Genomic DNA, 19,018 nt, shown 5'->3' with positions numbered 1-19,018 from the left:
TCCTCTTTCTTTTTCTCTCCTCTTCTCCATTCTCCTCCTCTCTCCTCTCTCTTCCCTTCCTCAAATTTCCAAATAGAATCTGTTATACCTCCAAGAAAAATTTTTTCAAAGTGCTTTTAATATCTTATATATTAACTTTTATCAGATGAATGGTGGGTAAGTTGTTTTTTTTTACACTGAGGAAACCGCTAACTCGCTGTAGTCGCTTGTTTACCTTTGCCTCCATTTTCTTGGACACTGGCTTTGAATTATTGAGGATGCCTCTAGATGTAATATCATGAAAAGTTCTGCCTATATTTGCATTAGAATAATTTATGGTTTCTGATATCAAGGTCTTTAATCCATTTTAAATGGCCCTCTCTGCATTATATGGATAAAGATATAACTTCCTTTTTTTACACATGACTGACCAATTTTCCCAGCTTCAGTTTTGAAGTCTTTTCTTGTTTCACATTAGATTCTTACTTCTTTGTCTAATCTATGCCCAAGGATCTGTTTCTGAGTTCTCAGTTCTAGTCTATTGGTCTGAGAGTGTCTTTATTTTAGTGCCACATTTTTTATTCCTATAGTTTTATAGTATAATTTAAAGTTGGAGAAAGAGAAACTACCATCTTCCCCCCTCACTAGGATTGCTTTGTCTATTCAGGAAGTTTTATTACTCCATATAATTCAAGCAGCATTTGATCTATGTCTTTTTAGAAGTGTCACCAATATTTTTATAAGGACTCTATTGAATTTGTAAAGTGTGTGGGGTAGGATTGTCATTTTGACACTATTGATCCATGTGATTGATGAACAGGGAATGTGTCTCCTTTCTTCGTGACTTTTATTTTAGCTATGATTTATAGTCTTATTTACAAAAGTATGTTGTCTTTTATTAAGCTGACTTCCATGTACTTAATTTTCTGAGTCATGGTTGTGAATCTTATTCATTACATTTATCTTTACTTTATCAGTGAATTCACAATGCAAAAAGATTTTCTATTTGGTATAATCCAAGTTGTTCTCCTTATAATTGAAATGAAATCTTCAAACATCAATAAGGTAAATATCATTGACTTTAGGGTTTTACCTGTGTTTTCAGATCATACATTTAATTCTTCAAACCATTTTATACTATGTGCCTAGTATAATAATATTTTACTTTTGGCTGTCCAGGTTTACTTACAGCATTTATTGAGGGCACTTTCCTTTCCATTTCTAATATGAATGTCTACATTTTTCTTGCTTAAATATTCTAGTTAGGATTTTCAATGTGCATTTAATAAAATTGGCAGGAGTGTGTATTTTTGTTTTCTGCCTGATCTCAGGTAACAATTTTAGCTTCATACCATTAGTGTTTACTGTAGGTTTGTCATGTAATGCTATTATTACTAAGGTGATTATGTTTAGTATATGTTCACTTCACTGAGAGTTTTCATGGTAAATGTATCTTGAGTTCTGTCACATTCTCTGCACTATTTAATAATTGTTTCATTTTTATCAACCTGGTACATTGTATTTGAATCATCCTTTCTTCTCTGAAATAAATCTCAAATGAGTATGATGTTCTGTGTTGAATGTGGAATTGATTGTATTTTGTTTGAGATATTTTGCATGTAAGATCTTCAGAGGTGCTGGGTTGCTATTTTCTATTCTTATCATTTTTGTTTTTTTCTTCAGGGTAAATCTGGCCTCATATGGTATGTTTGGAAATATTTACTCTTTTTTTTTTTGGATGAGTTTGAAAAGTATTGATATTAATTCTTATGTTATTGTTTGGTATTACCACTATATTCATCTGGTCCTGTATTTTTATTTTAGAGCGATCTGAAAGGTTTTAGCTATCTCTTCTTTCACGTATATGTATAAATGTTCTGTGCATAAATTATTTTCTTCAGTTTTTGCAAATCTCCCTGTATTTCCTGTGTATTTTTAAGATGTATCTTTTTTTAATTGAAGTTTTCTGGCAATTAAATTAAAAATTGTAATTAAGATTTTCTGAAGGATAGCTTCTTTTGCTTTCATTGCCTTTCCTCTTTTTGCATGTGTTTTTATTTTTTTGTTATTGTTGAAAACTAAAAATCTGAAATTTATTATAAAACTTTGGAGATCAGTTTCTTCCTTTATTCTCCAGGGTTTCCTTTTTTTTTTTTTATCATCCTGAGATGTAAAAGTCTTCCAATATCTTTTCTGGGCTATGTCTTTCCCTGAACACATACTGAGATTTCCTAATTTCCCTAGTATAGAGAATTCTGTATGTTGTAAATTATGTTCTTTGGTTTTATAACATTTATCTGGTAGTTGAAATTAATGTATTATTTCTATTCTATTAAGTATTTTTGAACTTTTTATCTAGAACCAGGAATGCAAAAAGCCCAGCTAGTTTCTTTGTCTGTCAGGGCCCATTTGTAGAATCTGCAGGATACTGGTAGTGAGTGAATCTGTGTAGTTATTTGTATGTGGTGTACGTATATGTGTTGGAGGAAAAGGGGTTTCCCTCCCAGGAAATTGACCTCATAGTCCATTATATTATTATTATTATATAGTTTATTGAAGCAAAAGGATGTTAGTTATGTCTTTTGGCAGACCGGTTGGTTTTTATTAGCATTTTGTGCCATAGAAGGGTATAAGATTGTCATCCTATTTCTGCTATGCTACAACTCCTCTGTGTCCACTTATTTTATGGACACAGACAATTTAATAAAAAAATAAATATTTGAATGTTCACTTGTTGGTTGCAATCTCCTTTTGATTCTGGAAGAGAGCTCCTCTGATGTTTATCAATGTGTGCAACTTTTATAGTAATTCTAATAAGCTTTCCATAGGATTGTCCCCTATAATAGTTCATTCTTTTAATAGTCTGCTGAGTAGTCAACTGTTTATTTCTCATCAATCTCTGCATATACTGTTAAGAAGGCTACTCCTCATTTATTAATATATACTTAAATGATTGATATCTTGTTATTTAGTTTTTCCACCACTGCATGGAAAACATGCAGTTGAGCCTCTTGAGCTTACTTATTCTTATTTATTTTAAAATTTTATACATCAGTCATTGTGGCAACTTTCCAAACAGGAGCTATCTGTTCACCTGGAAACTAACATCAGTAAACCGGACCATTCTTTGATTGTCAGTTGTCAGCAGTTATCAGAGCATTGTCCCGTGAAAATCAGGATGTGACAATAAGAGCTGGCAGCTTTTTATGTGGCTCAAAAATTGCTGTAGAGGAAAAGAGGGTACCTGTCTCTGAATACCATGAGCACCTCCTTGCATTCTCCAATACTATGTTTCTATTAATTACCATTTTATTTTGGAGTTCTTCTAGACCCTGTGTACTTTTTTAGTGAGTTTGTTATGATGGGTTTTCTTGTTTGTTTGTTTTATGTTAGAGAACTAATCTAGGTATTTCAGTGTTTAGAATTAAGTCCTTTAATCATAGAATTGAGTCCTTTAATCACACCCCAAGAAGTGCTCATGAGACCACAGAGTCCCTTTCAGTGATTCTTAGCCAACCAAGCAGTTCAATTCGAGCACCCAAAGATGTGGAGTAGCTCAGGCTCTATATTGTTAATTCTAACTGCACTGCATCAGTGATGGTCAGGGGACCAGGTTGTGCCCTTGACTGAACTGGGATCAGCATCCAAGGTAATGTTGTAATACTCGTACTATAGGGCTATTCGAACTCTGTGCTGAGGTGTGCCCAGGAGATTGCTTGATGCCAGGGATCAAATTCAGCCTTCCTCATGCAAAGCGTTTATCCTAAGAGTTACCTTTCCGGTACAACAAACTGAATTCTTAATCAGGAGATAGACAGTAACAATACATATGATAAGTAAATCATATGTGAAAGAAACTAATATATTCTAGAAAGAAAAAATAAGAGTAGGTAACTAAGAAGTAACAGTGGTGATGTTTGTGGGTTTTGTATATTTATTAGAAACAGTTTATAAAATCTCACCAAGAATTGACTCATTGAATATTTGAAAGAAGTGTGAAAATAAGCCATTCAGGTATTTAGGAAAAAGAATATTCCAGAAAAGAGGGAATCAGAATTAAAAAGGTACTAGAGAAAGCAATAAACATAGTAATGTCATACCTAGGAGTTAGGAGCTTAATATGGTCTATACTTATAGAGATTTCTAAGGATATTGCTTTTTACACTGAAGTGGAAGCCATTGGAAGTTAAAATATTACAGTAACATGAACTTCTTTTCGTTTGCATGTTGACTGCATGCATTGTTAAGAATAGATGGTAGATCTAAGAAGGGAACCTGTTTCAATCAATTAAAATAATGATGAAGGACTTGCACCATGGTGCAGTGGATGTGGTAAGATATCTGTAGATGTTGGATGCATTTTGATTATAAGCCAAAGGATTATGTAGCATTTTAAGTTTAGTTGGGGAAGAAAGAAGGCTTAAGGACTGTTTCAGGGTTTTTGACTTGAGCAACCGGGCGAATGATGCTACCATTCATTTGATGGGAATGATTTATGTGTGAGGATAGGGGAACCACACTTTCTGGTGCTTGTCAGCATATTTATGTAAATTTTTGCTTCTTTAGGTGTGGAAAGTATAGGAAGTAGAAAAATGGACAAAAGAAAGGAAATTAGTATAAAATAGTGCAGATAAGCAAGGTAGTCAGTCTACAATTTAAGAAAGAGTAGGTTCTGAGTAATTATTTCATGATGTTAGAAGTCACTGGAATTAATGTAATCCCTATCCAAGTGATATTTTGAGCAGTATTTTCAAGAATCAAGTATCACTTAGCAGTAACAAAATCTTGCCGATGTCAGAGTATTGGAGTTTCCTATGTATAACGATGAGTTTATTTACCATTGACATGATTTTCATTTTAAATTTGTTTTAAATAAAAATTATTGAAAGTTTTATAAATAGAAATCAAGGAACGTTAAGACTTCTTCCACTTATACCCAGGTTGTGGTGAACTTTACCATGTCATCTTTTCTCATTCCATTGTGTTTTTATACAGCAATTTATCCACTCATTTCTTTGCATTGTTTCCAGAACTAGTCTATCTTAAATAATGCTATCTTGAACACAGGTGGACCTAAATCCTTTTGGATTATTTGTTTGATTGTTTTTGGTTTGTTGGTGCCATCCAGGCTGACCCTAGGTGCTCAGAGATTATTCCTGACTGTGCTCAGGATCATTCCTGGAAGTTGTTCAGTGTTAATTCTTCCAATCCATGAACAAGGAATATATTTTCATGTGGTCTTAGAATAAATGCCCAGGAGTAAGAATTGCAGGGTCTGATAGAAGTTTTCTTCTTGATCTTCCTGAAGTCTCTGAACCATAAAAAGGCTAAATCAAGCAACATTCCACAGATAGTGATTAAGAATTTCTTTTTGCCACATCTTTGCCAACTTAGTTTTTTCTGAATGTTAATTATTAGACCATTGTTGCTGATGTAAGGTGATACCTCCCTGTTTTAGTTTGCATTTCTCTGACAGACAGTAAGTGATAATAAACAATTTTTCATATATCTGTTTTATATCTTTCTGCTGTCTTTGTGGAAATGTCCATCTCTTCTTCCAATTTTGGATAGGATTTTCTATTGATAGGTTTTTTTTTTAAGCTTCGAGAGCGCTTTAAATATCTTGGTTATTAACCATTGATTAAGTAACATGTGAATATTTTCTCCCTATCAGTGAGGTGTTATTTAATTTCAGGGCTCATTTTTTCCACAGTGCACAAGGTTTTTAGTTTATTGTACTCAAATTTGTTTCTCTTTACTTTTGTTTTCTTTGCTGGTGGATTCATATCATTGGAGACTCCTCTGAGGTCAATATCTTGGAGTTATTGATCCTCAGTATATTTTATAGAAGCAGGTTTGGTACAAGGATCTTTAGTCCATTTTGAATTAATCTTTGTGTATGTCATAAGCTAATTTTATTCTTTTGCATATGAATATCCAGTTTTCCTACCACTATTTGTTGAAAAGTCTCTCCTTGCTCCACTTTATGCACCTATTCCCTAGGTCATAAATTAACTGATAGATCTGTTTTAAAAGATAAATCTGAGGATTTATCTTCTGGCTTTCAAATCTGTATCATCAATCCAAAAATCTTATCTTTTGTGAATGATACCATGTAGTTTTGATTACTATATAGCTTTGTATTAAAGTTTAAGGTCTGGGACTGCAATGTTGCCCACATTTTTTTCATCCGTCTTATGATAGATTTGGTTATTCTGGGAGTTTCATGGTTCCATAAAATTATTATAAGCTTTTGCTCCTTGAGAAAAAATGCCCTAGGAATTTTGATGGTCATTGCACTGCCTCAGCATATTATTTTGAATAAAATGGTTGTTTTAATGGATTCTTCCAATCTATGACCAAAAACTGAATTTCCATTTGTTGTGACTTTTATTTCATTCAGAAATAATTTACCGTTTTCTCTAAGTAGATATTTCACCTCCTTTGTTAAATTGATTCCTAGATGTGTGAATTTTGTTTACACATTTTATTTATTTATATAGGAGTGCTGCTATTTATTCAGCCACTGATTAGCTGATTGAATTGGGCATGAACTCCACCTTACATTTTTTTCATTTTTTATAATTTTATTTATTGAATCACCATGAAAGCAGTTACAAAGCTTTTGGATTTAAGTCTCAGTCATACAATAAAACACCCGTACCTTCACCAGTGCCCATTCTCCACCACCCCAAATCCCAGTATGCCCCCATCCCACACCTTTTTACACATTATTAAAGGTATCTTTTTAATTTGTTTCTCCTCTACATTGTTGCTTACATATATACATGCAACAGATTTATTATGTTAGCAACAATTAGACTCTTACTTTACCAAGTTTAGTCTTATATTTATCTTCCTTATCCAATTGCTGTGCCAAGGCACCCAATAGTTTACTGTAGAGAAGTACTGAAATTGGACGTTCTTGTCATGTGCCTGGTATTTAGAAGAAGGAAGTTTATGATTTTTTCCCCATTAAGTATAATGTTAGCTGTGGATTATTGTGTATTACCTTTACAATAATGAGATAAGTTCCATCAGTCTCCATTGTGAAGAAGGTTTTCACAATGAATAAGCTTTGGATCATGTCAGAAGTTTTTTTGTCTTTCCTTCTGTTATTTTGTTATACCATTATTTGATTCATGAATATTGAATCATTGTTGAATCCCACTTGATCATGATATATGACAAATACCTGAACTGCTATCAAATGTCACTCTTATTACATCTCTTGCTGTGTTTCATAAATTCTAGTAGCTTGTGTCTTCATTCTCATTTGTACTCAGACATCTTTCTGTTACTTCCTCTGACTCAGCAGTTATTAAGTAATAAGCTTGTTGTTCAATTTTCAAGTGTTTTTTTTTTTTTTCACAAAAAACCAAACACTTTCTTTCTGTTTATAGTTTATTTTCAGCTTCAAAGCATGAACTGAGAGGGTGCTTGATACGATTTATGTTTTGTTGACTATAGAGACTTGAAAATGATTTATGATCACTTAAGAAGAATGAGTACTCAGCTTTTGGGGAGATGGAGAGCCTTATAAATATCTGTTAAGTTCATGTCTTGTACTTTTTCTTTTAAGGCTTCTGGTTTCTTACTGATTATCTGATTCATCTATACAATGGTAGTACTAAAGTCTACTTACTTTTGTGTTGCTGTCGATATTTTTCCTCAGGTATGCTCATTGTTTTTGTTTTTAGTATTTTGATAATCCTTTTTTAAGTACATATATGTTAATTAGTTTTGTCTTAATTTGTAAATTCTTTCATCATTATATAATACTCACCTTTATTTTTTATGACCTTAATCAGATTAACAATTTTATTTGATATAAATATAGTTGTCTTTGACTTTTTCAGGCTACTATTTTGCATGTATGATTGTTTCTCAACCTTTGTATTTGAGTCTGTTTGTCTTGATAGTTTAGACAAATCTCATATAAGCAAGGTTAGGTTCAGTTTTCTCCCAGCCATTTATTCTGTATCTTCTAATATATGAAGTCACACCATCATTAACATTAAACATAATTCTTGAAATAATGGAACTTATTTTTGTTGGTATGAATCCTGGATTTTTTGGTTGTTATTTTTAAAGGAGGGTGTGTGTGTGTGGGGTGTGTGTGTGTGTGTGTGTGTGTTGTGTGTTAATACGAGATCATTTAGAGTATCTTGCAGTTCAAGTTTAGTGACCAACAACTTTAGATATTTTTTGTTAGTGAAGTTTTTACATATTCTTAATTTAGATGTCTGTTTGATTCAGTGTGTTGGATATATCATGCCACTTCTTTTTAGCTTGTACATTTTTGATAGACCTAATGTGACTCCTGCTTTCTGGGACTTCCTCCCTAAATGGCAAGTCAGTTGTGGGTAACTGGGCCAAGAAGAGGGGGGGCTCTTGGGGCTGGACCGATAGCATAGCGGGTAGGGCGTTTGCCTTGCACGCAGCCAACATGACCGACACAGGTTCGATTCCCAGCACCCCATATGGTCCCCCGAGCACCGCCAGGAGCAATTCCTGAGTGCATGAGCCAGGAGTAACCCCTGAGCATCGCCGGGTGTGACCCAAAAACCAAAAAAAAAAAAAAAGAGGGGGGCTCACCTAAAAGGTGAGAGAGAACTGGCCACTCAGTGGACACTGATCTGCCAGATTGGGACTGTTCTTCCAGGTAGATGGACGGTATGGGATGCCAGGCTGGACAGGTTCAATATTGACATTTTTTACCTACTGCTTGTGAAATGTAATTACTGTTAATCCCATGTATTCAATTAATATATTAGAAATAAAATGAGCCTTGGTGAGTTATTCTAAGGATGTACCTACATTTTTTTAAATAATAAACAGATTTTAAAAGAGATGACACGTTTGTCCCTGATCCTGGAGTAAAGATGTTCCCTTTCAGGGGATGGAAAAATAATACAGCAGCAAAGACACTTGACTTTCTTGTACCTGACCCAGATTGTATCCCAGGCACCACATAACATTGCCTAAGCATCCTCAGAATTGTTTCCTGAGTACAGAGCCAGGAGTAACCCCCAAGAATGTCAGTTGTTGCCCAAAACAAACTACAAAAGATGTTTTCTTCCTGCTTCTTTGCCATTTCCTACTGTTCATTCCCATCAAAACACCAACCACCGCCCGCCCCCCCCCCCCCCCCCCCGCACCGGGTATAGAGGTGTATTACCTGTATATATCTGAACCTCTAGATCCAAACTCTCATAAGCATAAGCACGGATCTAAACTACAATTAAACTTAAAAAATGTGAGTGTGAAGGAGTCAGGTGGTTGGGCAGGAGAGAATCTGGGGTAAGAGGTAGAGGGATGGGGACACATGTTAGTGAAATTGGAGGTGTAAATACTGTATGCCTGAAAACCCAATGTAACCAACTATATAAATCACAGTGTCTAAATAAAATTAAAAAATATATAACTATCACAAAACAACAAGTGTGGGGCAAATGAATTTTAGAACCAAATATTTTTAAGGGAAATGATAAATAAGAGAGGATTGGGAAAATAAATGTGATGAGAGTTATTTTTCTCCTTCCTGTCCTAAGAAACAATCTCATTTTTAAAAGAAATTATATTTTCTATAAAAATATTTAATAATCATTACTTAATATTTTACTGTAGATGAGTATATTTGTAGCTTTTTCAAAAGCATTTTTATTCTGTATACCCAAGTGTTCAGGGTGGTATGGCCATGCCTGCTCGAGCAAATCGATGAACAACAGGAGAACAGCGCTATACCCAAGCATTTTTAGGACTCTTCATTTATAATCATAATCAACAAATGTTTTTTTTAAGTATCACATTGTTTTACCACTAAGTTTGTCACTGTTATTTTTAACTTTTTGTTTTGACATGTTGCTTTTAACTGTAATTAAAAATTATTGGCATCTGTGTTTATTTTTTAGCTTGTGCATACCTTATCTTCATAGCAGAACTAATTAGTATGTGAAATTCAGTACCATTAGATCTGTGTTAAGAGGAAATTCTAATATTATCAGACTCATAATATGGTAGAAATTTATTTTCATATATAAAATATATACATGTATTTATTCCAGTCTCGTTCTGAAAACAAGAAAGTGTTGCTTTTTTTTTTGTTTACTAATTCAAATGAATTAACATCTTAAAGCAGATCAGGTACATATTTACCTCTTCTGTGAATCTCATTTTGACTGCTTATAACAAATTACTGTCTTTTGACTCTGTAATGTTGGAGGTATGTGATTATTGCTATTAATTTATGTACTTTAAAAATAATTTAAAACTGCCCCATTTTCTTAGTCTTCTGCCACTTACCCCATCTCTTGTTATCTCTCTTATCATTATCACATCAATCACTTATTTTATTATTATCACTCAATATTTTCTCAATATTCTCCTTCCCAGAGTAGCCTGAGCAATATAGAAGTTGTGTCACTTCACCCTTCCCATACCGCCAACCAACACAGTACCTAGTTATACTCTTTGTGGGTCTTAAAAATACTTATTTAACAGTTATTTAGCTAAAATGGTTAAAGTAGTATTAGTTTTAACCTACTTTGTGTATTGTTTAACAACACCTCCACCAGTAGCAAAGTGCCAGAGACCATTTATCCTTATGTGACTTCTAGTGCACACTTCCTTCCCAGCCTCTTTTTCCCCTTCACTGGGTAACCTCAGTTTTGTTGACTTTCTAGTCCAGTCAAGTAGCAAAAGGGAAGATTTCATTTTTTCTTACAACTGATTGGCATTTTATTGTGTATATATGCCACAGCTTGCTTGCTTGCTTGCTTGCTTGCTTGCTTGCTTGCTTGCTTGCTTGCTTCCTTCCTTCCTTCCTTCCTTCCTTCCTCCCTCCCTCCCTCCCTCCCTCCCTCCCTCCCTCTCTCTCCCTCCCTCCCTCCCTCTTTCTTTCCCTCCTTGCCTCTCTCCCTCCCTCTGTCCCTTTTTCCCTCCCTCCCTTCTTTCCTTCCTCCCTCCCTTTCATTCTTTGGTCCACACCTGGCTGTACTCAGGAATCATTCTTGGTACAGCTTTGGGAACATATGTGGTTCCAGGGGATCAAACCTGCATCAACTATATGCACGGCAAGCACCCTACCTGCTGTACTATTGCTCCAGACCCTATGCAACAGTTTCTTATCTACTCATCTTATTGTCATTGTCCATTGACATTGTCCTCCCATTGTTCATCGATTTGCTCGAGTGGGCCCAGTAACATTGTGAGACTTATTGTTACTGTATTTGGCATATCGAATACGTCACAGGGAGCTTGCCAGGCTTTGCCGTTTGGGTGAGATACTCTCAGTAGCTTGCTGGGCTCTCCGAGAGGGGCAGAGGAATTGAACTCAGGTCAGCTGCGTAAGAGGCAAATGCCTTAACCCGCTGTGCTATCGCTCTAGCCCACTCACCTTATTACCACTTGAATTATTTCCAGATTTTGGCTATTGTAAATAATGCTGCAATGAACAGAATACATGTGAGTGTATCTTCAAATTAATGTTTTTGTGTTCTTAGGATAGATACCAGGAAGTGAAATTACTGGGTCAAATGGGAATTCTATTTTTAATTTTTTGGAGAAATCTCCGTAATGTTTTCTATAAAGACTGAATATGAGAATATTCTCACCAACAGTGAATGAGTATCCTTTACACACCATGTCCCAACCAATAAAGCTATTTCTAGTCTTTCTGATATATGCCTTTCTGGTGATATATCATTATTATTTTGATTCAATGGGGCTGGAGCGATAGCACAGCAGTAGGGCGTTTGCCTTGCATGCAGCCAACATGGCCGACCCGAGTTCGATTCCTCCGCCCCTCTCAGAGAGCCCGGCAAGCTATCGAGAGTATCTCGCCCGCACGGCAGAGCCTGGCAAGCTCCCCGTGACGTATTCGATATGCCAAACACAGTAACAACAAAGTCTCCAATGGAGGCATTACTGGGCCCACTCGAGCAAATAGACGAACAACGGGAGGGCCTTTACCTTTACCTATTTTGATTCAATTTGCATTTCTTTGGTAGTAAGTGATGAAGAACAGTTTTTCATGTCTGTCTTATTTTTGTTGTTGTTTATTTTTATTGGGGGGGGACTATTCTGAGTAGTATATGGACTTACTCCTGACTTTACACTCAGGAATCACTTCTGGTGATGCTTTCTTAGTAGGGGTCAAATGAGATGCTGGGGATTGAACCTAGTTCAGCAACATGCAAGGCAAGTACTATCCACTGTACTGTTTCTCTGGCCATTGCATCATGTCTTCTTAAAGAAATATCTGTTCAGCCTCTTTTTGCTGAATTTTCCGTCAGTCTTGGGATGTTCATTATTTTGTTATTCTGAGTCCTAGGAGTATGTTTTATATCTTGGATATTAGTTCTTTGTCAGATGTTTGGAATGTACATATTTTCTCCATTCATTATGGTGTCCTTTTATGTTAACTAATGATACTTTCCCACAAAGCAATTCTATTTGGTTTCTCTCGCTCCTATTTTTCTTTCTTTGCCAGTGGGATTAATTCATTATTATTTCTTTGAGGCACCAGAGTAATAGAACAGTGGGTAGAATGTATGCTTTGCTCTATCTGTGGCATCCTATATGGTACCCCGGGCACTGCCAGAAGTAATTCCTGAGTTCACAGTTAGGAGTAACCACTGAGCATCGACAGGTGTTACCCAAAAAGCCAAAAAATAAAAGATTTCTTTGAGAACAGAATCACAAAGATTGCTGCCTATTTTTCCTATGTGTATTTCATGAATTCGATATACTTTCCAGGTCTTTAGTTCATTTTAAATTAATCTTTGTCTGTGTATGAGCTACAGTGTTCTAGTTTCTTTCTTCTATTTTTTTACAAGTAACTGTCCAGTTTTCTCAGCACTATTTGTCTAAGAGACTCCCTCCCGCCCCACTAATAAGCACCTTTATTTCATACTTCAGAGGGTTTACTTCTGGGCTCTCAATACTTTATGAATAATAAGAGTTTAAGAGTCTGCTTTTTTTACCCACTACTAAGCTGCTTTGATTAGTATAGCGTATAGTAATTTTTTAAATTATATATGTTACCTACCATCTTCTTTTTTTCAATTGTTTTAGTTATTTGAGGAGTTTTATGCTTTTAGTAATTTCTTTTTCTGTGTATTTTCAGAATACCATTAGAGTTTTGATAGGGATTACACTGACTACATCCATATAATGTTTTGGGTCATATGAATAGTTTAGCTATTTTAATTCTTCAAATTCATAAACACTGAATTCCTATTTACTTCTTTAGTCTTCTGTTTCTTATAATAACAGTTTTCAAATATCTTTCACCTCCTAGGTATGTGATGTATTTGAACAAAATTTTAAATATGAAAATAGCTTTTTATGTTCATTTACATTATAAAATATGTCATACCTTTTGGGTTTATGGGGGAGGCATAACCTGTGATGCTCAATACTTACTCTGGCTCTGTGTTCATGGGTCACTCCTAGCAGTCCTCAGGGGCGCCCAAGTGAGTAGACAGGGATAGAACCTGTATTGGCCATTTGCCAAGCAAGGGTCCTATCTAACTGTACTACCTCTCCAATCCTACTATAACATATCTTTGAATGTTGATTTTATTGCCTGCTATTTCACTGTTACTGATTTATTTCTAAAAGTTTTTGAGTGGAATCTTTAGTTTTTAATATATATTTTTTCTATATATTATTCTTTTATACACAAATAGTGATAGTTTATCCATATGTACTCTGAAAGGACTGGTTTTATCACCCCTTATTCTTAGGAGACCCCCCTATTTCCTACTACAGCTTCCCAGAATATTTATTAAATTGTCTATATACCTGCTTGTCATGTTTTCTAAACTAACCTGTATCCTCTATGAGAAAGAAACTGTATCTTTTCTCTTTGTATAAATAAGTTGATACTTATATAATCCTTAAAATTGACTAGGAATTTTTTGAAGGCAACATTTCACATGATATAGATATCTAATTTACAGGTCTATCAGTTAAATTAATTTATCCCTTTCTTTTTCTGATGCTACTGTTTCTGCAGTGACCAGGTTCACACACACTTCATGCTTGCCAAGGACTAAACACTTTAACTTACATAGTTGTGCTGTACTGGAGACTGCATATATGGTTATGGTACCACTGATCAAAACAGCAGAACTGCTGCAATCACAGTCAGGCCTATGGGGCCATTCCAGTGATTGAACTCTTGACCTCATTGGCCTCATACTTGTAGGACTGTAATCTTGAACTGTTTCCATGCTCCCAAGAATTTTGTTTAGGGGACTGCAGAGATAGTAGAACAGGTAGGACACTTGCTTTGCACATGGCTGACCCAGGTTCAATCCCCAGCACCACATATGGTCCCTTTTAGCACTGGCAGGAGTTATTGCTAAGTGCAGAGCCAGGAATAACACTCCTGAGCATTGCCAGGTGTGTCAAAAACAAAACAAAAAAATCAATTTTGGATTTTTTGTTTGTTCAGGGGCCTCTCCTGGTGATACTCAGGGGTTATTCCTGGCTCTCTACACTTAGAAATCACTCCCGGTTGGTGCTCTGGGGACCATATGGATGCCAGGGATCAAACCCAGGTCAATCAATGCAAGTCAAGTGCCCTACATGCTGTACTATTGCTTCAGCTGCCGAGAATTTTATTTTTGAATGAATGAATTTTGTTTAGTATATGATAAAATATTTTTTGCATGAGAACTTAATTGTGCATTTTAAATTCTTTAAACAATGTTTATTAACTCTATCCTCTTTGCTTTGTTTTTTATAACACTGGGTACCATCTGACTAACTAGAATAAAAGTTCTTCGAGGGCAGCTGCACTTGTCTTCTTTGTATTTTCTAGTATTCTAGCTCAATAGCACAGTGATAGGGCATTTGCCTTGTGCGCGGCCAGCATGGACGAGCCAGGTTCGATTCTTCCGTCCCTCTTGAAGAGCCGGGCAAGCTGCCAAGAGTATCTTGCCCACACGGCAAAGCCTGGCAAGCTCCCCATGACGTATTCGATATGCCAAACACAGTAACAACAAGTCTCACAATGGAGATGTTACTGGGCCCGCTCGAGCAAATTGATGAACAACGGGAGGACAGTGCTACAGTGCTAGCTCGTTCATTTGTTCAGTGAATTATTGAATAAATGAAATAACCTTTCCCTGACATCTTGGAATTCATTCATTGAAATTTATTTGTTTGATAAACCATGTAGTTCAGCAAACCTTTATTGTCTATGATATGCATATGCTAAGCACTGAAGATATAGAAACAAGTTATAATGTGATTTGGGGGTCTTGCTTAATTAACTTAAAAATATTTGCTCTTATAATTAATTTAAGAGTTACTATATTATATGAAATGTCAAAGCCTTTGAACAGTTAGGGGACAGACCCCTGCAAGGAGTGATCTCTGAACACAGAGCCAGGAGTGCCACTGGGTGTGTGACCCTCCCACCACCACCACCAAATAAACTTTAAACTGTTAAACCTGACTTCTATTAAATAATACTGAGGTGTTTTTATACTTATTCTTTGTGTCACTAATTTTAAGTATTCAGATATAATTGGTCACACCCTATTGGAATTCAATGTGGATCATAGCATTTTTACTCAATCTGTTTCTCATTATCTTTATAGCTTAACAAAGGTCAGGTGTTTTTCCAAAGATAATAAATATGATGCAGAGTCTAGTGTTTTTCTATGTACATTATTTATACTATAGTGGTGATTTTCAGGCAGTGTTATATTGATCCATCAAGGGTTTTGTTTAGTATATTGCCAGAAGCAGACACTCGCAAAATTTCTTCTTTAAGATGGTGTTATTTTTGAAACATGAATCGTGTTTTCAATTCTTCATATGCTGAGAACTTCTGGTTAACATTAGTAGTTAAGATTTATGTTCAAATTTGGAGAAATACTGTGTCTTTTTATATACTTTTGTTTTAAATACATCGAGTTTAAAGTTGACACCTGAGTAGATTATAACTAATTTTCATAAAGTTGCATATGTAAAAAAGTGACAAGAAAGGAGATGAAATTTTTATATTGTTTCTATTTCCAAAATTCAGAGACTAAACTGTAATGAATGTTTTATGTGAAATCTGTATCCCTTTTCCGTAATTGATTTTTCCATTCAGTAGGATATTAACAAATCTGGTGATTTTTATTAAACTATATCATCATAGTTTCTCAAGTTAACGGATTTGAAACATGGAAATATTTTTAATTTTATTCCTATTTTAGTAAAAGGCATTTCTTTTCTTTACAGGGATAAAGGATTTTGGCTAATTTTCTGTATCAAGATAGTTTTTGTTTATTTTTTGTGTTATTACCAGTTGTCTTTTTTCCTCATTATTGATTGTCTTGTCCCAGGCTCTTCTGATATTGAAGAAAGTAAAATATTTGTATTTTTGGTACATAGAACACATATTAAACATTTGGCTTTTTCTTTTGTAGGATGAAGTGGCACACACTCTAACTGAAAGCAGAGTATTAAAGAACACTAGACATCCTTTTTTAACAGTAAGTGACTGGAGGACAGATGTTACGATCATAGCATTTTAAATCTGAGAAAATTTTATTTCTGGGAAAAAGCTATAAAAATGTCATTTTAACTAACCTTCATGCACGTATACCATTTTCTTTGTGGAAAGAATTTTTGGGGGTCTTAATTGGAATATAGGGTTGCATATCTTTATAATATCTTTCATTACATGCATTTATTACTTTCATGAGACTTCTCAAGTGAATCTCACTGCCTTTAGAAAACAGAATCCTGACTTGTAAATAGATCTTCAGTGACATTTTAAGAAGACCACTGAGAAAATGGTAGACTTGTAAAAGATATATTTAATATTAAATGTAAATATTAAATATACAAAGACTAGTACTTCTCTCAGTTAATAAGGAGAAAGATAAATTAAGGAGAATTTCCTTCACATGTGAAATGTAGAAATCTTTACTTAATTGTTTTTATAGAATTGGACCTTATTTTAGGAATAGAGTACTTTAAAATGTATACGAATCCTGAAAACACTGAATTAAAGATAGGATGTTTTATTTACTAGACTTAGAATAATGTGTATCACCTAATTTTAGACAGACTCTTTTGTTCTGTTCTTGAATTGTCTATATAGATGCAAAGTTTGAAAATATATCCAGTTACAGCAAAGTACGTTAAGATTAATGTGAAAACCATTCTATCAAAAGGGAACATTTTAAAGATTTAGTCTTGTGTGAAATAGAAATTTTCAAAGTATTACCAGATACCTAGACTAACTTTGTCATCTCATTGTGTGTATTGTTCAGTGTAATAAGACAATTCTAAAGTTTTTGTATTTTCACAGCCTATAAAATTTATATGAACCAATACACTGTTGTATGCGCCCAGTGTACAAAGAGTGATATTGAAACTATTAGAAACTAGACTATAACTGCTTCTATAACTGTGTACCTGAAATGTTTAGTGCAGTAATTCATAGGTCTTACTTTAAGGTTATGTGGATAAGAGCTTTGGAAACCAATCAGTTGTAAATGCTGCAATAGATTGAGAAGAGTTTAGCGTTTATCACAATAATTAAATTTATTTCCTTTTAACATAAATTTTAGTTCCCCCTTAATAATATCCATTGCTGTTGATATCCATCAGTATCCATCAATCTAAACAAAATTTGTTTTATGTTTCTCAGAAACTCTAGCTATACTTCTAAGGAACAAATAGACTCTTACGAAACGATAATTCTTTTCACTTATGCTTACTGTTTCTAAGTGTTCTATTTTTGGCACCATTGTAAGAACATGGGATTATAATATAACGTTTTTTCTTTTTCATTTCAAGTCCTTGAAATATTCCTTCCAGACAAAAGACCGTTTGTGTTTTGTGATGGAATATGTAAATGGGGGAGAGGTGAGTGAAGAAGTAAATTCAGCACTTGCATTTTAGTATTTCATTATTTAAAAAATTATTTAGAATAATAGTTATAATTTAGCTACATATTAGGAATTTGTATAGATATTTCTACTATTGGGTGAATGACAACTGAATAATTCCTAATGAATTACAACAATTAACTTATTTTTTTAGAACTACCATGATATATTGGGAACCATAATCATTTTTCTTCTGTTTTTAAAACTAAAAAAATTTACTACAAATATAATTCTTTAACTTTAAACTTGAAATGTGAAAATTTACGTATTTATGATGCTTTACAAAGTTCAAATGTTTTTGTGAAACTTGTAAGAAAAATAATCACTTACCCACCTTAAACTTAGATAAACAGTCTAAGGCACATTGTGACTGTTTTCCCATATGTAGTGTTAGAGACTATGGGTGATCTGTCTTTTTTAAGAGAAACTGGGTCATATTATAAACACAGTTTACTGTTTTGGTTATTTATCTTCTCCATGTTTTGTATCAAATATAATGTTAAGAGTACTGTACTTATATTTGCATAGTGAAATTCTGAAATAAGTTTATTTCATAGTTTAATGAGTATTATAATGGCTCATATTTTAAATTATCTTCTTTTTAAAAATAAGTTAGATAATCTCTATTGAGTATTTTCTCTTAGAATTATCTATATTATAGGATATAATTTATTACAAAATATCATTCATGCATTTGGTTGAATGCATTTTAAGTTCCTAATAGGGTTGACTTAACAATTTATGTTAAGACAACATCCTTTCTATGAAGGGGTTTGTATCTTATTTTGTAAGTATAAAATTTTGTAAGATAATTTTATATATTCTATAAATTAGAATTTATATTGAAAGTACTAAGTGCTGATAAATTAAAAATGCTTTATGCATTAGCTAATATTTAGGATAGGCCTTAAATGCTCGATAATTTCAATATGGAACTGATTTGGGAAGACATTTGAGGCAGAAAGGATGATGTGAGCTGAATCACTTGTGGGTGAACATAGCGCAAGAGGAATTTAAATTAGATAATTGAACCCTAGACATTCAGAATTTGGCCCTGAAAAAGAATTCTCAGGGATATTTTTTTTTCTGAGAAAAAAATAAAGTATATTGTGGAATTGTACCTGATTCAG

The 19,018-nt window shown here is 34.1% G+C and overlaps 1 protein-coding gene across 4 annotated transcripts in view; it reads left to right on the top strand.

Annotated features, from left to right (window-relative positions):
- Positions 1–19,018, top strand: part of AKT3 (AKT serine/threonine kinase 3) — a 349,070-nt gene that overhangs the window by 240,706 nt on the left and 89,346 nt on the right. For all 4 annotated transcript variants that reach the window (XM_056107283.1, XM_056107291.1, XM_056107275.1 and 1 more), the window contains 2 exons: positions 16,416–16,481; positions 17,797–17,865. In XM_056107283.1, coding sequence (XP_055963258.1) covers positions 16,416–16,481; positions 17,797–17,865 — 135 coding nt within the window. The remainder of the gene's footprint in view (positions 1–16,415; positions 16,482–17,796; positions 17,866–19,018) is intronic.

Source organism: Sorex fumeus, unplaced genomic scaffold (assembly GCF_029834395.1).
Source record: "Sorex fumeus unplaced genomic scaffold, SorFum_2.1 ptg000007l, whole genome shotgun sequence".
NCBI classification, from domain to species: Eukaryota; Metazoa; Chordata; class Mammalia; order Eulipotyphla; family Soricidae; genus Sorex; species Sorex fumeus.
Note: the sequence above shows the minus strand (reverse complement) of the source record. Positions and strands in the feature narration are given on the sequence as shown.